The 21,394-nt window shown below is 45.8% G+C and overlaps 1 protein-coding gene across 2 annotated transcripts in view; it reads right to left on the minus strand.

Moving 5' to 3' along the window:
- The window catches only part of MTOR (mechanistic target of rapamycin kinase), a 125,840-nt gene that overhangs the window by 77,220 nt on the left and 27,226 nt on the right, over positions 1–21,394 (minus strand). For both annotated transcript variants that reach the window (XM_032863392.1, XM_032863393.1), the window contains exons 14-25: positions 20,599–20,721; positions 19,893–19,982; positions 19,678–19,770; positions 18,629–18,763; positions 18,263–18,392; positions 16,663–16,913; positions 6,177–6,263; positions 3,642–3,809; positions 2,976–3,088; positions 2,492–2,654; positions 1,298–1,390; positions 510–656 (exon numbers count right to left, since the gene is read on the minus strand). In XM_032863392.1, coding sequence (XP_032719283.1) covers positions 510–656; positions 1,298–1,390; positions 2,492–2,654; positions 2,976–3,088; positions 3,642–3,809; positions 6,177–6,263; positions 16,663–16,913; positions 18,263–18,392; positions 18,629–18,763; positions 19,678–19,770; positions 19,893–19,982; positions 20,599–20,721 — 1,593 coding nt within the window. The remainder of the gene's footprint in view (positions 1–509; positions 657–1,297; positions 1,391–2,491; positions 2,655–2,975; positions 3,089–3,641; positions 3,810–6,176; positions 6,264–16,662; positions 16,914–18,262; positions 18,393–18,628; positions 18,764–19,677; positions 19,771–19,892; positions 19,983–20,598; positions 20,722–21,394) is intronic.

Below are 21,394 nucleotides of genomic sequence, written 5' to 3' on the forward strand. Positions count from 1 at the left end.
GTACGGTCCTGGCCCGGTAGCACTGGCATGACCTAGGACTTTGGTAAAAATGCAGAATGTAGGCCTGAACTCGGATTGCCCCATTCAGAACACGCATTTTCCTCAGCCCCTCGCAGTCAGTAAGTCCTGGGAGTTTCAGGAGACTGAGAAGCACTGCTTTACAGAGCTGGCCGGCCTCAGGGCTAAGGAAGGGACTCATTGGTTTTGTTCCATTCACGTAAAAAATGAGAATGGTATTTGCAACAAAGGATTCTACTATCAGAGCTCCAAGGAAGCTTAAAACTTTGTTCTACGTTGATCCTTAATTTTAAAAAACTTATCATTTGGACACCTGGAAAAAGACAAAATGACCTAAGTTCATGGTATCTAGAGTTTCGGAAAAATGCTTGGGCTGGTCTTTGGTGGTTTTAAACTGGTGGTAGCAAGAGCAAAGAGTTCGGAATGAGAGAGAGGAGCAGTGCTCTCCTTTCCAAGCATCCCCCCGCCCCCTCCGGGAATCATGGACCTGCCTTTTGGAGGTTGATGGTGCTGACGTGCAGTTTCTTCATGGGCCCCGTTTCGACCGGCCCGCTAGCCAGTGCATCCCCTTGGCCACTCCTCAGCATTCGGTGCTGGTAAATCAAGGGGTCCTCTTCTTCATCAGCTAGGGTGTATCCCTGCAACCAGAGAGCCACAGACAAACCCTGCAACTCCGCTAGGTTCTCTCAGGTAAGAAAACACCCTTAAGCCTTGGGAGGGTCGCGCCTTCCGGAAGAGTCAGGACACCAGCAGGAAGGAAAAGGTTACATGCACGGACCAAATGAACCACAGGTGGGCTACAATCCCCACCGCAGACCCAAGTTTGCCGGTGGCTCTTGGTGAGGGACAGCACGGTCTCGGCAGAATGAGCACGCAGCTGGTGAAGCTAGTGCTACGGGCCATGATCCCAGGGACCAAGTGCTATGAGCTGGGGGGCGGATGGCCCGCTGCCTGGTTTTGTATGGCCCGGAAGGCAAGTGGGGCGGGGATCAAAGGAAGGGGATTATTTTGTAGCATGTGCAAACTATTTGAGAAGCATTCCTGGGGTCCCTCAGCAGAAGTGCACAGGCAGGCGGCTAGGCTCCCGCTCTTCTGCGCGCGGGCGGCAGGGCCTGTCACTGCTGCGGAGCCCACACCGCCTACAGAGCTGGGAGGAGCCTGCTGTCTCTCCAGAAGCTGCCTGCCCATCGCTAGTTTAGAGCTAAAAAGCCAGATGTGCTCCCAGACCCATGCGGAGAGACAGCGGGGGACTCTGGGACAGAAACCGAGCGCAGTTCACCTTCACGATTCTGCAGATGAGGACGTCGTAGCGCTGATGGTTGATTCGGTGTCGCACCAGGACTTTGTTCACCATTGGAATGAAAATCTGGTACTGTCGGAGGAGAGGGAAGAGATCAGAAAGGTCACTCTGCAGCGCGGGAGGCAACGGAATATCACCCCCGCGAGCTATAGCTAGTTCTGCTGGGTTTGGGGTGGCTGTTACTCAGAAGAGTCACCTGTCTGTCTCTGTCACACCACCCTCCCCAAACCGCTACAATCCTAGTCCCCGCCCCCACCCATCTGGGTTACTGCGATGGCCTCTGAGTGCTCTCTCTGCTCCCACCCTTGGCCTGGTCCATTCTTCCACACAGCACTGTGAGTCACCAGGTCAGAGACCACAGTCTTCCTGAGGTCCAGATCCTCCAAAACTTCTAGTCTTGCCCAGAGTAAAGGCCCAAGTACTTATAATGGCCCACAGGAGTGATGTGCAAATTTTTGTGGGCATCAGAATCACCTGGAAGGTTTATGAAACCAGAGCTTGCTGGGCTCCGCGGCCAGTTTCTGGTGCGGGTCTGGGCACAGGCCCGAGAATCTACATTTCTAACAGGTTCCCGGCTATGTAGATACTGTCCAGGGACATCTGAGAACAACTAGCCTACAGCACCTGGTCTCTACGCCCTATCCCAGCACTGCCTCATCTCTATGACGGGAACTGCAAGCCCTCCTTGCTGCCCGGCTCCCTCCTCTGAAGCCACACACTGTTCCTTGGACCCTTCAAACATGCTGCCTCCGCACCCCTTTGCATTTGCTACTCCTTCTGCCGGCATCCAACTCTCTGGGCTCAGACCTGCACTCGGGTCTCTGGTCAGAGGTCCGCTTGTTAGAGGCCTTCACTGTCCACCTTAAACAAACAGCAGCTCTCCCCGCTCCCTCTAAGCTCTTCTGAGACGGACTGTATTTACTAGCTTTGCCTCGGTGGAATGGAAGCTCCGTGAGGACCGGGACACCATTGTGTTTACTATGTTATCCCAGAACAGCACTTAGGCCACACAGATGGCTCGAGAAGTGTTTGGTAAGTAAATGAAAGGACAAAAAAAGCAAGTAATTCCTAGTTCTTTGAAGGCAGTTGAGAGCTACAGACTGGCAAACAGAGACGTTCACAGACAAAAGTCATCTTCCCCAAGAGCATGTCTGTTTAGGACTCTTGTCTCACCTTCTTCCCCAGCTGGAAGACCAGCGAAGACAACGTGTCCATGGCCGTGGGACGCAGTTCCGGGCTCTGGTCCAGCGTTCGAACAATCGGATGGATGATGCGGGACGCGTAGTCAGTGAAGTCCAGCGACTCCGTCAGGCGGTCCACTGTCTCTAACGCTGCCCTACAATAACCACGACCCAGGGGAATTGTTAACACGTGGTCCCGAAGTACCAGAGGTGGCTGAGGCTTAACAATCAGCACCAAATGGGAGGGCATGGCCTCGGAGGCAGCTCGGGTGACCTGGCTCCAACGCAGGTCCCCGTGGGGTAGGGACGGCTAAGATTTCCAGAAGCCTGGGGCGTTTCTGGACTAAAATAAAGAGAGCTGAGGTAACAACAACAACAACAAAATGGAAGGATGGCCTGGGAACTTAAGAAAAGGACATTTTTAAAAAGACGTGAAAAGCTCGATGGCTGCTTCGTCCCCAGGCGCAGGTGCTTACTTCCGAGATGGCAGCGGAACTTCCGGGGCGTCAAAGAGCTTCACGATAGGAGGAAGCAACAAGTGCAGATAGTCGTCCAGGTTGGCGCCGAACAGCTGGATGGCAGCCAACAGCTGCAAAAGGGAGCACAAGCCCAGTGACGGGCAAATACAGGCAGGTACCACGTACACGGAGCGCACGGAGGGCGGCAAGCGGGAGCGGATGGAGTACACATGCGTACACGTGTGCACAGAGCGCACGGAGCATGTGGGCAACTCCAGATTCTGCGGGGACTCTGAAAAGCCCTTAGTAAGTGGCCTTGAGCTACATTCTTTTGGGAGCACTCCCCCCTCCCCACTATTTTATTTTGCTTGTGTATTATTTTGCTTTCTCTGAGCTTATTTCAATGGACAAGGAATCAGTTGCTAGATAATAGTGAGAACAGGTCGGGGATAAAACATTTACCAAGAATAATCCAATAAAGGAGAGAAAACACAAGGCCAGTTCAAGAGAGGGTTGTAAACATCCTGTCAATTGCACACATCTGGTATTAGCATTCGTTAGATTCAATCTTGTGGCTCGAGCACCATCCTGTCACTCAGAACAGGGGCTTGCCTCTTAGCCGATCATCCCCGGACTCTGATGGATGCTGGGAATCCCTCTAGAGGACACCCTTAAGGGACTCACCTTGATGGAGACGATGCGGCCTGGGCTGTTGTCGTGCATGAAGACACGTAGCATGTGTGGGATCAGCTGGGGCAGGTAGAGCTTAAATTCACCCCCAAGAGCTACCACAATTTGCTCAATAAGAAGGATGATTGTGCTCTGGATTGAGGTATTCATGACCCAGAATTCCTATAGGGAGGGAAGACAGAGAGAAGTAAAGCCACATGCTCTTCTGCTGAATTAGGAAATCAAGGAACTGAGAAGGCCCAGAAGAAGCAAAACTGTAGTGAGCACAGTCTGCCCCAAGAGAGACTCCTTCCCCAGCCCTCTTTGTATCCTCCGTCACAGGCACAGTGAGCGGATTAAAGGGCACTTCTCAGAATGCACCAGCCTCCTTCGCTCCTGGGCTTTGCTTGTGCTGCACTCTGCCTAGAACCTCATTTCTTGCTCAGCTAAGTGCCATCTGCATTTCTAGACCCGCCTCAAGCCTCACTTCCATGAAGGCTTTCCTGTTCTCCTTCCATTACATGCTCTACGTCCCTCTATTCCCTTCTTTTCTAGCACCCATTGTTACTTCATTTTCTCTGGCACCTTCTCTCTACTAGACTGTAAACCTGTTAAGGGCAAGGAGCCCCTCTGAGCCATCTCTGTCTCTCCAGAACCGAGAACGGCACCTGGTATAGTCCAGTCACCCAAACACGTTCACAGAGTGAATGAATGACTAGGTTTATTTCACTCAGGGGCTCTCAGCCCGCTCACAGCGGATTCTCCACTTTGGGTACCAGCCGCTCTCTACCAAAGGGTGATCCCAATGTGAACAGCTTCTTGCCCGTTCTGGACTTAGACTTTGCTAGTCTAAATATTGCTAGATATAGGTAGCACCTGATGTTTGCCCCAAATCATTTTCAGGCCTGGATAAAGCCACAAAAGGAGCACTTTTTCTCCACCTGCATAGTCATCTTCCATGTAAGTTACTAAAGTAAAAACTTGGCCAATCTGCCACAGAATCTGCCTCAGTACCCCAAATAGGTCTGAGTTTTTGATCCCAGGAAAAGCTGGCATTTCAAATCAAGTCAAAAAGAAAGCTGTCTATTGCCTTGTTTGAAATCTCCAGAGGAGACTCGATGATGCTGGATTAGCCCTACTAACGACGGCAACACGTACATATTCATGCTTTGGGGCCCTCAACTAATTCAGAATAAAGTCAATAAAAAGGAAAAGAGAACTCCTCAGAAGAAAGGCTTTACTGAAGCATCAAGTATTTTTATTAAAAAAAAAGTCTTAAAAATCGTAATAGCTTAGAAAGTAAAAACCATACTAAAAGATGCTTGTAAAACTTTCTCTTTCTCCTCGCAGAGAGAAAAAGCTATTTTCTCTAGATAAAAACCTCTGCCAGAAACACCTCCATTTTATACCCTCCATGGTTTGCCTGATGTGTGTTACTTGGCCCGCCCTCTGCATTCTTTAGAGAAAGCATACCTACCTCCCCACCGTTATTACTGCGGGCTCCGTACAAGGGCTCCTCTCTCTCCAAGGAGCCAGGCAACCTGCCCAGGGATCACTGTGAACAGAGGCTGTTCTCATCCCAGGCTCAGAGGGGCTCGTTAAAATGCCCGGAGGCAGCAGTCAAAGGCAGAGCCCCTGGGGCACCTTACCCATCTTGGAGGAAATGAAAGCTGCATTTTGCAGGTGTGAAGCTCCCTGCCTCAAACTTCTGTGTTTTGGTCCTAAGTCTTTTTTGGGGACTAAGTCTCCGATTAGTTCTGCTTCCGACCGCGAGCACACTGCTGCCTGCCAGGCCCCCTCCCCAGGAGGGCCGCCGGCTTGCTGGCACTCCGCTCAGCTTCGTGGTACAGAGGCCCCCGTGGCAGGAGTCGGGGAGCGAGTGGTTTTCATTATTTGTACAGACGGGAGTTTTTCAGTTCTGAGACCCGATTGTGGGGAAGTTCCAGTTTTGAAGCTGGCCGCTTTGATTTTAGTCCTGCTGCCCTCCTCCAAGCTAAGTACAAAGGGCTGGAAGAGGAGAGAAGGGATCAGTGGAGAATCGTCTTCCAATTCTTTGAGGGCACGGCCGTCTCAGCAAAGCGAGCTTCCCAACAGAGACACAGCACAGCAGGAGGCAGGCCTTCCCCTCCAACAGAAATAAAACGATATTGCCACCGATGGGGAGCCCTCTGCACCTGCTTGCGCACGTTACACAATCTGGGACAGGTGCTGCTGCAGTCAGAAGGTGGCATTTATGCTCTTCAAGGCGGTGGGGTAAAGCAGTAAAGTGAAATTGCTCTGTTGTGTGTGAGGCAAAGAACACGAGTCTGTTTCTGGCAGAACAACGACTTCAGGATTCTTCCTCCAACCTCATACCTCGCATTCAGGGGCCAGGCCTGAAGCAGGTCCCCTCCCCCCGTCACCACCCTCCGGGGAACCCCTCCCCGCATAATACTCCTGTCGTAACAGCTCTACAAAGACCCGTGACCAAGATGTCCGCGCTCTCCAAGCCTGCCTCTGAATGTTCCTTGACCCACTGATGAACCGGCCAAAGCACTAACTTCTACTCACTCTCATGAGGGTGACTATTTCATCCATGTAAGGTCGGATGTGGCTCTTCACGAAGGACACCAGCATCCCCAGCTGCTGGAACAGGAACTGGAATGGAGAAGAGGTCAGCGAGTTGGCATCAGGAAGGACAGTGAACTCCCAGGGTCACCCTAAGTCCGCGGCAACAAATGAACACGCCTTGCAATCGGGTCCCACACCGGCCATCTATTGAGACTAAGTCTAAAAAAAACCTTCAGTGGTGACCGTAGTGGGGGCTAAAAATGACCCTCAGTGGCTTTACGCCCCAGCCAGGCGAGCCAGTGACTAGTGCACGATAAGGGCCTCGGGGCCACGGTGCCTATCCTGAGCCACGAGGCTACCTCTTGGCTCTCTGACCTTCATTTAACCTCTCCACGCCCAGCCTCTTCAGTGGGGGAGATGCAGAGGACAGTCCCTGCCGCCAGGGCTGGCTGTAAGTTCAACGGGGAAACACCTGGAAAGCACTAGCACCAGATGTGAATACCAGGGGTGCTCTGTGATCACCAGCTATCGTTGAAGGATCTGTGGACTGACTGAAGACTTCAAAATGACATGAAATTCTTAATCAATGATCATTATTAATCATTGTAAATTATTAATCATTATAAATGTCTCTTTTGTCTCTTCAGTTCTAATTCCATTACCACTTACTTTCTAAAATAAATACAGCTATTAGGGGTATTGTGGTTCATTTATAGTAATTAACTCAATTAATCATATCGTAATTCATTACGTAACTGTTTCTCTCCAAGAAACTTTGCACCAAGACAGTAAGCAAACTGGGGGAGAGATGGGGTAAGGAGAGTCTGTTCAGGTTGATACGGGGCAGCTGTAAGAAGGGACGCCATCATTAAAACAAGCAGGGAATAAAAAGGCTTGGGTAAATGCAATCCAGCTACTTTCCTGGCTAAAGATGTCTTTGGGGTATAGTTTTTATTTTGTCATGATCTTCAGATCAATGAGTAATGGACTTACGGACTCACTACCTGCAGAGGTGAGACTCACAGGACATAGAGGCTTGGGCTCCAAGGGAGCATGGATGCCTTCTCTAATGACAAGGACGCCAATGGATTCTAAGGTGGTTAGAACCTGCCCACCACGTGGCACAGGTCTGACTCAACTCAGGACAGCCTTCCCTACCCGCCGCTCGGGAGACCCCACATCGAATCGCTGCTGACCATTTTTGTGAAATGATCTCTGTAACAGGATCCAGAGATCAAGGGACGTAAGACTCTAAGTATAACGGTTTTTTAGCTATATTTTTGTTATGTGAAACCTGAAAGAAGGTAGAAAATCGAAGCTGGAGGAAAAGCAGGGCATTGGGTTGGCAGGGAGGTCAGGAAAACCACAAGACCCAAAGGACAGAGCTCCTGAGCCCTGCTGTCATCTCACATTAGGTGTAGTGGGGGAGCCTGGCGGTGTTCAGCCATTTTCACCTGCCAAGGGAAGGAGGCCGAAAGCAAGTGCCTCCCTCACAGTAAGGAGCCCAGCAGCGCCCCCCCCCCCACCCCATTTCTTCTCCCTTAGATTCGTCCACAAGTTTTCTTCTCTTTCTTTCCTGGAACACTAGCATATTAAAAGAACACAGTTTTAGTCTTGAAAATATGGTGGGTTAGGTACCCCTGCTGTGAAAAGCCTAAAGATAACGCATTAGCAATAATAAATACCGTTACTGTGTCATCAGAACTGAAACCTCTGGCAGAGAGCCAGACCTTCAGAGGGCTACCTATTAAGAGAAATGGTGCCTCCCCCCCAGTGAATCTGTCCACTGGCAGAAGGACACAAAGACATTTGTCAGTCTTGATGTGGAGTCCAGGTAGGAAAAAAGTCTCTCCCAAGAGCTTGTACTCTCAGGTCAATATCCCACGAGTTTAGGGGTTATGGTGACTATCTGCATGCGCTGAGAAACTCTAAGCCAGGAAATTAACTTGAAGTTCACATGGCAGAAGGAAAAGCAAATCCTCTCTAGACAGATGCAATTTGAGAGCAGGTTTTCTGATACTGCTCCAGGGAGCGCCCAGCTGCATAATTACAATATCCAAAATTATAAGAGAGGTAAAGATAAGACCCTGGCAGTGTGACTCAGCAGAAACAATGAACAGCAGGATCAGACCATCACAGATTTTCCATATATTGGAATTATTGGATAAAAAATATAAAATTGTTTTAAAGTACTTAAAGAAATAAATATGAGAATTTAAAAAATGAGTAAAGAACAGGGTAACACCAAAAAAATACTCAGCATATTTGAAAGAACCTAAAAAAATGTAGTTGGGGGGCGCCTGGGGGACTCAGTTGGTTAAGCATCTGCCTTTGGCTCAGGTCATGATCCCAGGGTCCTGAATTGCGCCCCGCATAGGGCTCCCTGCTCAGTGCAGAGTCTGCTTCTCCCTCCTCTCTCCCTCTGTGTATGTGATCTCTCTCTCTCTCTCAAATAAATAGTCTTAAAAAAATTTTAAAAAATGTGGTTGAAAGTAAAAATAAAAAATAAAAAAATGTAGTTGAAAGTAAAAACTCAAGAACAGGTCAAAAAGACATAGCTGGGGGTGCCTGGGTGGCTCAGTCGGTTAAGCATTTGCCTTCTGCTCAGGTCATGATCCCAGTGTCCTGGGACTGAGTCCTGCATTGGGCTCCCTGCTCACCAGAGAGCCTGATTCTCCCCCTGCTCATGCTTTCTCTCCTGTGTTCATTCTCTCTCTCTCAAAAACAAAACTAAAAACCGAAACACACAGCTAAGGAATTTGTGAGCAGAAAAGGGATGTGAAGGAATATCCAGAATAGATCTCTAAGAAAAAAAGATGAAAAATATGGACAAGAAACTAACAGACATTAAGGAAAGAGTGAGCTCTACATGTGAACCAAATTTTAGAAGGAAAAAACAGAGGGGTGGAATCCTCATATTCAGGAAGTCCACAAATTTCAAACAGGATGTGAGAAAGAAATCCTTATCTAGATGCACAATAGGGGAGCTTCAGGGCAACGAACAATGAACAATCTTTCAGTGAGAAGATCTGAAATAGTCATTGAGAAAAGTAGGGTGAAGTGAAAAGGAATCGTGATTTCTCAACAACAGAAGAAATGAGAAAACATGGGATCATATCTACAGTTGCAGGAGAACCCACAATTGTATCCTCAGCTAAATAACGATTTAAAAAGAGGGTGAAATACAAAATTTTTCAGATACACAGAAACACAGAGCTTACTTTGATGGATGTTCACAAGAGAAATGTGCCCTCATCCTGAAGAAAGATAAGGACCCTAGAAGAAAGCCCTGAGGTGGAAGACACAGCAAGGAGAATCGAGACAGCAAGTGTGTCTACATAAAACAGTGATGACATTCAGTTTGGCAGCCGGAAAAAGAAAAAGTGATACTACATAAGAGGGAAAGCGATAGTGTAAGCAATCACTCCAAGTTTTGTATATTATTCAGAAGGATGGAGATATGGATTAATTTTTAAAATTAGGTATTAAAGTTAGGTATGTGAGGCAAAATCTAAAGGTGAAAAAGAAAATGAATCCATCCCTCATCCTGTACAGGGGGACATATTCCAAAGAGCTCAAAGATCTAAGTGTAAAAAATCAGGGGGTGCCTGGCTGGCTCAGTCGGAGGACCATGTGACTTGATCTTGCGGTTGTGAGTTTGAGCCCTACATGGGGCATAGAGATTGCCGAAAAAGCAAATAAAAAAAAAAAATGTAAAAAGCAAGGCCAATTAAATACCCCCCCCCAAAAAAAGGTAAAAATGATGTACATATAAGGCTTTTTGTTACAGGATTATTTTAAGTATCAAAAGGATGAAAAAAATACAAATGTTCATCCACAAGGACAGGTTCAACAGCTGCGGACTGGGCACACAGTGGGGCGCCATCACCCCCCAGGGAGTGCAGGCATCCTCGGTGCTGCTGTGGCAGGAACTCCGGGACACGCTGGTGTGATGGTGAAAAAAAGCAGGGCGCACAACAGTGTTTACAGTATGATCTCTTCTGAGGGACGCAGGTGGGGGAATATGGATTTCCTCAAGTTTTCAAAAACAAACAGTGAAAAGACAAATTGAAAAATGATCAAATGGTTGCCTTAGGGGGAAGTGTGGTTGGCAAAATAATGGCAAGCCAGAGATATCTGTGCTCTAGTCCCTAGATCCCACTGAATAAATGACCCTGCATGACAAAGGGGACTTCTGAAGATGTGATTAAGGTTCAGGACTTTGATGTGTGGAGATTACCTCTAAAAAGCAGAGAACCTTTGCTGGCAGTGGGCAGAGAGCAGGATCTGGCAGCAAAAGAAGGGTCAGAGAGACACAATGTTGCTGATTCTGTAGGCAGAGAAAAAGGCCAAGGAGTGTGGGCAGCTGCTAGAAGCCAGAAACAGCAAGGGAGAAGGACTCTCCCCTACAGCCTCCAGAAAGGAACGTGCCTCAACAGCACCCAGATTTTGGTTCGGTATGACCTCTGGCAGACTGACGACCTACAGAGCTGTAAGAGAATGAATCTGTGCTGTCCGGAGCCATGACCGTGGTGGGGATTTGTTAGAGCAGCAATAGGAAATGCTACAGGAAGAAACAGAATAATATGGATGGGGAGAGAAGCTAGACTTCGCTGAACACATTTATAGTTTCGGCTCTGGAACTGTTTTTGTTTTTTTTTTTTTTTTTTTTTTTTAAAGATTTTATTTATTTATTTGACAGAGAGAGATCATAGGTAGAGAGAGAGAGAGAGGAAGCAGGTTCCCCACTGAGCAGAGAGCCCGATGCGGGGCTCGATCCCAGGACGCCGGGATCACGACCCGAGCCGAAAGCAGAGGCTTTAACCCCCTGAGCCACCCAGGCGCCCCTCTGGAACTGTTTTAATGTCTTACATAATTAGAATAGCCACAAAGAAATTTCTAAACATTGAAAATGAACAGAAACTAATTTAACTGTAACTCAAGTTGGTTGCGCAATCACTCAAAGACGCATTTCAAACTTTAAACACAGTATTTTGGTGTGTATCTCCAAAACAACACAGCCTAAGAACAACTAAAAAAAATTTTTTTAAAAATCACAAAAAACCCTGAACTGCATTCAGTAACCTTACTGTTATTACTAATACTAGTCATTTACCATTTATATGTATACAAGATACATTCGGGAATGTATTCTGCAAGATAAAGCAAGTAATTATAGAAATGTCAGAACCGAGTAAGGAGTTTTTCAGTGTGAGAAACAAGTATAAAATCAAAATAAAAACTCTTAAATCTTAAATTTACATTGGAAAATCTGTGTTACTTCATGACTTATGTTTCCTCTCTCTAAAAATTACTTATTTCTTGGGGCGCCTGGGTGGCTCAGTAGGTTAAAGCCTCTGTCTTCAGCTCCGGTCATGATCCCAGGGTCCTGGGATCAAGCCCCACAGCAGGCTCCCTGCTCGGCAGGGAGCCTGCTTCCCCCTCCACCCCCACCTCTGCCTGCCTCTCTGCCTACGAATGAGGTCTGTCAAATAAATAAATAAATAAAATTTTTAAAAAATTACTTATTTCTGTTCTGTTCACAGAGATGGCTGAGAAACAATGATATGCTAATAGCAACGAGCGCCCCAGCACACCGAATGCCGTCTCCAAGTACCATCTCTCACTTAAAGAAACCATACCTCCTTGGAAGTGGCCATGCCCAGCCTTGAGTGAAAAGTACTTGATAAACCCGGAATAACTCCCACCCCACCCCAACCACAGAAAGCAAAAAGAAGAAAAAAAAAAAATCAAGGACAAAGACCACTGGCCAATGTAAAAAGAACACAATGGCCAGGCTGATTGGGATAATTAGATCCTGAGAAAAGAACAGTTCCTTCAATGAACAGAAATACTATATATAGCTCCACGAGTTGATAATGATACTCCAAAAGCAGCTGGGGTTGTGAGGGTGGTACCTGAGTCACCTTCGAGAAGTTGCAAGGGCCCTAATTCATTACTCTGAAAAAACTGATACATAAGAGTCATGCATTTATTCTGCCCTCCCTGTAGGAACTATACTTCAAATTAACTGAATGATAGTTGACAACACAAAGCTCTTCATAGATGATCGCTAACAAATAAATCCAGTAATAATATAATTAGAAAATCACAGCTTTGTGGATGCTAATTAAATAATCGTTCTAGGGGCACCTGGGTGGCTCAGTGGGTTAAAGCCTCTGCCTTCTGCTCAGTTCTTGATCCCAGGGTCCTGGGATCGGCCCGGGATCGGCCCCGCATCGGGCTCTCTGCTCAGCGGGAAGCCTGCTTCCTCCTCTCTCTCTGCCTGCTTGTGATCTCTGTCAAGTAAATAAATAAAATCTTAAAAAAAAAATAATTGTTCTAGAAAACAATCTTCAATGAACACTAAAATGATTAGGAGAAAGGCTGATAGGGAACACAGGATCACAGTACCTGAGCCCACTGATTAATCCTTCCATCACTAGAAATGGATGATTTAGAAAAGATCTGCTTACTAACTGTTGAAATAGGAAGTATTCAGTATCTCCTGTGAAGTATTTCTTGCCAAAGGAAGGAATCTGAATTTAATGACTCTAAATCTAATCAATTTACAAGAAGTTAAGGGATCTTGAAGATACAATCAGCCAAATCCAAAATGGGAAATTCTACAGGACAAATGACCTGCTTTCTTCCACAAATAAATGGCATGAAAAAATAGTGGGGGTTAAAAGAAAACAGATAGAAAGAGAATTGGCTATATCAACCAAATGTGATGTGCATAACTTATCTGGATTCTGATTTAAATAAACCAAATACGAAAAAATATTTTTAAGACAAGGACATCTGAAGAAGGCTCAGTATTAAAAGATATTAAGGAATCATTTTTACTTTTGTAGGTGCTGTAATTTTGGTTATATGGGGAAAAAAGTATTTGTTGGTGAAACAGTACAATATCTGGGATTTGCTGTAAGGTGTGTGTGGAAAGAGTGTGGGAGGGGGGTGTAGTAAGATGAAACCAAATTGATAAAATGCTAATAATTACTGATGAGTATGGGAATTTAATATAAGTTGTCTACTTTTTTTTAAAAGATTTGTTTATTTTAGAGAGAGAGTGAACACACACACAAGCGGTGGGAGGGCCAGAGGGCCAGAATCTTCAAGCAGACTCCGCACTGAACACAGAGACCAACAGAAGACTTGATCCCATGACCCATGAGATCATGACCTGAGCCGAAACCCTCAACCAACTGAGCCACCTAGGAACTTTAGTTGTCTATATTTGTTTATGACTGAAATATCCCATTACAAAACATTTGTTAAAATTAAAGACAGCAACACGAGGGCAAGACAAGAAAATGAAAGCTCAACCAAGACCAGAAAAGAAAGAAAATATATAAACAGATAAAGCAGGTCAAAAATAAAGCACTAAGTCGGATGGTGGAATTATACCCAAATAGATCAACAATCACAATAAATAAAAATGGACTGAATGTACTGATTAGCAAAGATTTTCAAATGAGATTAAAGGGATAATCTAGCTATATTATTATATATATTATCATGAGAGACCCACCTAAAGCAAAAAGTTGCAAGATATAAAAGGATAATAAAAGACATACACTCTCCAAAAAATGTTGGTGTATTTATACTAAAATTAGGCGAAATAAATTTTAAGGTTATTAAAGATAAAAAGAGTCCTTGCAAAATGATAAAAGATGTGACTTAGCAGGAAGATACCATGATTTCAAGTTTGAATGTATCTAATAATATATCTCCCCAAATTTATAAAACAGAACTGACTAAACTATGAGAAATTAATATGCCCACCACTGTAAAGGGAGATTAACTCACTCCTCTCAGATTAAGCAAACAAAAAATTAATAAGAATACAAAAAATTTGAACACGGGAAGTAATAAGTTCAAATCTAATGACATACGTGGAACTTTGCGCATAACATCAACAAACACCCAGTATTCCCCAGCACAGAGGAAACATCCAAACGGATCAAGCATTCAATGAAGGCAGTTTCAGCAAACACCAAGTAATCGTAAACCCCAAGCAATTAAGTTAGAAACAGATATCCAAAAAAGAAATTTAAAACCCTGTAAATCTGCAGATTAAAATATCCACTTCTGAATAACTCAGTGGTGACAAAAGAAATCATGGGAAACATGAAAAACACTTATCTCTGAGCGATAACGGCACTAAATTATTATTCAGCTATGAAGAAGGGATGAACTACTGATCCATGATGAACCCCAAGAGTGTTAAGTGAAAGAAGCTAGACACAAAAAAAACCCACATATGGTTCCAATTCTATGAAAATGTCCTCAAAAGGCAAATCTATAGGCACAAAGTAAATAAAATGAATAACTTCTTAGGGACGCCCAGGTGGCTCAGTTGGTTAAGTGTCTGACTTCGGCTCAGGTCATGATCCGTGATCCCAGCATCATGGGATCGAGCCCCATGTCAGGCTCCCTGCTTGGTGCGGAGACTGCTTCTCCCTCTCCCTCTGCCCCTGCTCATGCTTGCTCACTCTCTCTCTCTCAAATAAAGAAATAAAATCTTTTCTAAAAAATGAATAATTTCTTAAAAAAATGTGACCAAAACTGTTTTAAGAAGAAACAGAAAAACAAAACAGATCTTTGAACCTGTACTAAAAAATAAATAAATAAATAATGATCACAGGCCAATTCCACTCAAGAATGTAGATGTAAAAAACTGATATTAAGTATTAGATATTAAGTCAATGTATCAAAAAATACATCATAACCAAGATGGTTTTAAAACAATAATTCAAGGGGCGCCTAGGCGGCTCAGTGGGTTAAAGCCTCTGCCTTCGGTTCAGGTCATGATCCGAGGGTCCTGGGGTCGAGCCCCGCATCGGGCTCTCTGCACAGCAGGGAGCCTGCTTCCTCCTCTCTCTCTCTGCCTGCCTCTCTGCCTACTTGTGATCTCTGTCTGTCAAATAAATAAATAAAATCTTAAAAAAAATTCAAAAATATTTCAACATTAGGACATGTATCAATGTAATTCAACATATTAACACACTGAAAGAGAAAAAACTGTATGATCGCCACACGAAACAAATCGAAGGCATTTGATAAATCCAATACCTGTTCATGATAAATGCAATACATGATAAAAATTCTAGCAAACTAAGACCATAAGGGAACATTTATAGCCCTTAAAAAGCTACCTGTCAAAAACCTATAGCAAACATTATACTTAGTGTGGAAATCTTAACAGTAGTCCCACTGAAATGAGAAACAAGATTAAAGATTTCCAGGTTCACAGAGTCTAACCCACATTGTAGTGAGGGTTGAGGAAATGAAAATGAGGAAAAGTAGTAACTGGTTTAAAGATTAAAACAAAAAACAAGAACTGCCTTTCTCTTCTTGTAGACTATATGATTATCTACACTGAAAAGCTAGGAAAATTTAGTTAAATTATTAGAATTAGTAAAAACTCGATGAGGTTGTGTACATAAAACTACTTCCGTACTCCAGGCACAAAGTTAGAAAATATACTTTCTAAAAAGATACTATTTCCTCTAAACGTACAACAAATTGAATATATAATCACAGAGGAAAATCTGATCTTAAAAGTTAATTCAAGGGGCACCTGGGTGGCTCAGTCGGTTGAACGTCCAACTCTTGATTTCAGCTCAGTTCCTGACGGCAGAGTCCTGAGATCCAGCCCCGTGTCAGGGCTCCCAGCGCTGCAGGGTCTGCTTGAGATTCTCTCTCTCCCTGTCTCTCTGCCCCTTCCCCTGCTCATCCATACACATGCTTTCTCTCGGTCTCTAATAAGGAATCAAGTTTTTTAAAAAAGCCCCCTTGAGCTTTATTGAGCAGGTTTGCTGCCAGTAGTGGGACGGGTAAAATCATCCCAGCGCCGCTCTGCAAGTCGTGTAGTTTAGAGAAAGAAAAGAGAGCAAAAGGGAAAAAACAGGCTAGAAAGTCCTTACTTTGTAACCAGTGTGACAACAGATTCAGGCAAGGATCATCCGCAGCTGCTCGGTCACTGGGTCAAAGACAGGGAACAGGACAGTCCCAGGCTCCAAGTATCAGCCCCGGATTACTTAATGACTCAAGAAAAAGGCAACTTATAATGGAGAGCTCTGACAGAGACCGATTTCACCAAGTGCTCAAACTCAGGATCAGCACTAACGGGAGAAGCTGACGTTACGAGATCTGGTAAGAGGTATGCAATGTCACCTCTGTAATAGTCTCGCTAAAACGAGGGATCCGACAAGATTTCAATCCAATCATGAGGAAGCAACAAGTTCACCCAGTGGGACGTTCTACTGGACAAGTGCCCTGAAATCTAGGTACACCCCCCACCCACCCCCACACACCCCCCCAACTCATTTAGCCCTTCTGAGGCGATAACCCAGGAAACTGAACCTGTACCCTCAAAGGTTAGGAGTTAGGGGGCGGGGAGGTATGCGGCCCAACAGTCAACAGGGAGCATCCGTAGGAAGTGGGGCTCAGGAGCAGGGGTGGGGTTTGACCTACTCACCTCCCGGATGGCCCCGTCGCAGACCCGAATGACATTGAGGAATGTGGGCATGACCTGTGGCAGGAACTGTACACACTTGAGGCCCAGGGACTTGAAGATGAAGGTGATGGCCTGGACGACCATGGTGTGATGGTGCGACAGGGACTGGTCTCGGAAGATCCGCATCAGCGCCACCATGGACACGGCGGGGTAGAACTCATCCAGCGGCAGGTTGCCCATGTTGACCAGCATCTCGCTGGTGCTGTAGTCGGCTAGGACAAAACCATGGCAACGATCACGAGCTATATGTGCCATGACTGACTCGGAGGAGAACCTGGCTAACAAGAAGCAGCTAGGCCGTCATTCAGCATTCTCGGGGACACAGGACAGATGATGAACCCACGAACAGGCTGTCACCGTGAAGAATGCGAGAGCCTCTGGCTGTTCTATTACCCTGACCACAAAAACCTGGAACAGTACATGATGGGTTTTCTTTAAATTGCTCAGTTCAACTTCGCTTATCATTACAGTTGACAACTTTGTAGTTAAAACCATCAATAAAAATAATTACTCTCCCAAATGAAAGTAAAGGGAATCAAATTAGGCTAACATCTGTTCAGCAGCTGCTTGGTGCCCCCAGGGACTTCGGATGAGGGAGCGGCAAATGCCAGCTGACCTGAACAGCAAGGATGGCAAAGACTGGGTGAGGGGAGGGTAGACGTTTCACTGACGAGGCCAAGCACTAGACCAGCCGAGACTGGACGGGCGCCGGGGAGCAAGGACGAAATGTGCAGGGACTGGGCTGAGACTCTGTTCCTGACGGCCCCGGGTCTGGAGGGTAACGTCAGAGCTATGCTTTTCTGCTCTACAGAAGAACTGGAAACAACAGGATTCCATCCATGGAGTTCAGAAACAAATTATTTTTAAAAGGCTCAGGGGTTAGAGCACTGGTCTTGTAGAAACAAAATACTTTGGGAAAACAACATTTTGCTGGAAAGGTTGGAAGAGCCACTGTTGAACTTTTACTCTTCCGGAAATAAGCCTGCCTGATGAACAACAGGTTAAGTCTAGAAAAATCTGCCGTAGCCCCATACCCTACCCAATCGCTCAGGGTACTTGTCAAAAAGCTAAGGGGCTCCAAGGCCAGACCAGCTGGTGAAAAAAAAGAGCCCTGGATTCAGATTGTTACCACTTTCTCTGTGCCCCTAAGCCTGGCCTCAGGTTTCCCTACCAATTAAAACAAGGAGAATAAATTCTGCCCTCTTCCTCCCTGGGTGCCATGAGAATAGAAAAATCAAAGAAGTCTAACAAAGAATGAGAGATGAACAGAGGGGATGGGGTGATAATTCACATCTCTCTCATCAGCACCAAAAAGTGGGTATAGACTTGGCCTGTCGACCCTTGACAAAGAATGTGGACAGATGGAAGGACTCTGGACACACTAGGAAGCAGCATCCCTGTTGTGATTCAAGAAAAAACTTGATTTTCCATTCAAAAGTCATGAAGTGGGCCAATATGCTCTAATTTGTTATCCAGCCCAAGGCTCTTTCTCTAAGCACAGCCAGCAAGGACTTTGTGAGGCAGGAACTTGGCGAGTCTTTCACAGTTCCCCTCCACTTACAGGAATCCTGACTTGACTTGGATTCAGACAGGCTGACAGCAGAAGCATCGCGGGACTGGTCAATCATGCCAATGTTTACTTTGTGCTTGTAGGGATCCAGGGCCCCCAAAAGCCCTAACACACGGATAGCCTAGGTGAGAAAGGGGAGGGGAAAAAGAAAACATTCATCACAATGTCTGGTGTTGGTTTCATGACTACTCCTCCTCTCATGTCCCATGACACCCAGTTCACATCTGAATGACCAGCTAGAAGAACAAAACAGAGGGCAGGACACCTCATCAACACTCCGTCAGAGCACATTAATGCCACAATCTCTCCATTCTTCCAGCAAAGTCTTTAAAGAACCAAGTTTGCCATGGTCCCTACCTCTCTCCGTGTCCCCTGGTTCTGCTCAGTCTTCAGAAAATTCAGCAGGACCTCAAGCAAAGTGGGGTATTTCCTGTAGGGCTCCACCACATAGCCAGTGCTGGCCACCAACTGTCCCAGGGTCCACAGGGCCACCTGGACAAGCAACAGAACAACGGTTTGTTGAGCCAGTGAGAGAGAAGAGAAAGCATGGTTTGTACTCTCTGTCAATGACACAATGAAGTAGGATGCCTAGGTGGCTCAGTCAGTTAAGCGTCTGCCTTCCGTTCAGGTCATGGTCCCAGAATCCTGGGATTGAGTCCCGCATCCGACTCCCTACTCAGTAAGGAGCCTGCTTCTCCCTCTGCCTGCTGCTCCCTCTGCTTGTATGCTCTCTCTGACAAATAAATAAATAAATTCTTAAAAAAAAAAAAAAATGATGCAATGAAGTGTTAGAGGCTTTTGCAAGAAAAGACGTTTCCAGGACAGGCACTAACCATGAACAGAAATCCTTGAGAGTCGGGGCGTAAAGACAAGGCCACAAACCAACATAACCATCACTAGATAAAGAGATAAAAGAGCCCCACCATTCTCAATGGAAATACACAGTCCTTCCACATCCTGAGTGATTAACGGGAGAAATCAATTTAAAAGGAAATTAAGATTGTTCTTAATTTTGGTCTAGTCATCTACTGACCTCGGTGACCAAACTAAATGAAGCCGGGGCTGGGGAAGGGTGTGCTGAAGCTCTACTTGCCTCCATAGCCACAGGCCCAGGCTTTCTCTTTCCCTCTTGGGGCTGGGGCTCTGACAGATGACCTGGATTTTCTTTTACCTAGAGGAAAGGCCACTGGCCAGCCCTGAGGATTACTGAAAACGACTCCAGGTCAGGATGGCAGCTAATTCTGGCTCCAGATCTTTCTTCATTTTCTTCAACAGATACTTCCGAGTACTTACTGTGCGCCGAGCTTTGGCTCAGGCACTGGCTGGGGCACTAAGTGACGGAGAAAGGCAAGGGCCCTGGCCTCCCAGGGGCTTGTTCTGTCCAGTCCGAAAGAAGCAGTACACACCTGCCTTTTGGCCAACAGAGAGGAGTCCTGTAGCATGTCCATGATGGTAATGAAGAGTTCGTCCACCCACTTCCTCATTTCTAGGCCACTAACCTATAAAATGAAAAAGAGGGTGGCAGGTAAGATTAGAGATTATGGCATTACAAAGTATTTTGATTTCCTCAGAGGCTAACAGTATTCTTTCCATCCTACGGAGAAAGCAGCTGTCCCCTTACCTGAGCCAATTCTCCTATCGTAGCCAAGACATTGTTGATCACACCTGGGTTTGGATCAGGGTCCGGATCTTTCAGTTTCAAAATTAAAGCCTATGAAAAGAAGGGATGATAAAAACGAATGCAGGACAGAATCTACTAGAAACCTTTCTTTCACGTGAGTAAAAATCACCCGATAGACCATTTCAATCCTAGATAAATTACTTCTAGGCTTTATGAATCCAGGATTTCTCCAGAATGTGGATTCTAAAACTTTTCTCCATACTGAGCCTAGTTAGATGTATGAGAAAGCTGAGAAACGCCTTGAGAAAAACACATTTCCTATGCCTTCTCACACAGTACCTGATCATCTGCCAGACTCACATAAGTTTTGAAAGATTTCAAAAGCTTCTAACATATTCGAATTTTAAAGCTAATTTTTTTTTTTCACTTTGAAGTACCTATTTTATGCCACTCTCTACCTACTTCTCCTTTCCAAGCACATTTGATGATGTGCTCCAATCCCTGTATCTTATCTCTTATAGGGAGAGCCCTTTCCTGCAACTGGTGAGATTTTCGCTGTTCTTTCACTAAGAATGCTTGATGTGGCCCTTGACCCTGAGCCTGGGGCCGAAGAAACTATCTACTAAAACACTCCCATTGTCTCAAAGGAGCGGACATAAGATGACTCACAGAGAAAGTGCCAGCTTCTCTAGCTGCTATGACTTACCTTCAGAATGGGCTCCATGTAGGGGCGGATGAGCCGGGGGGCATTGGAGACCAGGTGCCCCAGCATGCGGGCACTCTGCTCTTTGATTCTTCCAATACCACTGTGCTCCAGCTCTGTCAGAATCTGCAGGAAAGAAAGGGGTGGCATGGTAGAGAAAGTTCTAGAGAGGAACAGTGTATCGAAGGGGAAACGTGGCAGGGAACCAGAGGAAGGAACCAGAATTGCACTACAGATCAAGGGGCTGCTGGATCCTCCACAAAGGCTAACTGTCGATGACACAGCAGTGGTGGGAAGAAAGACTGTTGGAAATCAGCCCCAGCCCCCATGGTCCCCCAGCCGTCCCCGAGCACAGCTTTAACAGTAGGGCACAGGCCCAAGGGGCTGGGAACACCAACAGGGACAGCGAGAGCCGGGGTCTGCAGAAATGAGGAACAAGGGAAGGGTTCTCTTCAAAAACAATCTTTGTCTGGACAGCAAATCACTAAGGGGGCCTATAAATAATGACAAAGAATCAGAAAACAGTCAGAACAGCTCTGCTATTGAAAGAAATATTAATACTCAGTAGCGGTTTCAGGGACGTCTAGATAAACCCAAACAGTGAGGGATTATACCAACAGAATCCCCTTGGGCCTTGATGAACAGAAATAACAAGTTTGTTCTGACATCCTTAAAACACCAGTAAACCAGCACGTTCTACTCACTGTGACACAGATATAAACAACTTAATAAAGAGAGACTTCTGGCTAGCTGAAGTTGCCGGAAGGAAATCTCTGAACCGTGAGAAAAGTGCATGTTA

Source organism: Lontra canadensis, unplaced genomic scaffold, assembly GCF_010015895.1.
Source record: "Lontra canadensis isolate GAN:19392208 unplaced genomic scaffold, GSC_riverotter_1.0 scaffold25, whole genome shotgun sequence".
Classification (NCBI taxonomy): Eukaryota; Metazoa; Chordata; class Mammalia; order Carnivora; family Mustelidae; genus Lontra; species Lontra canadensis.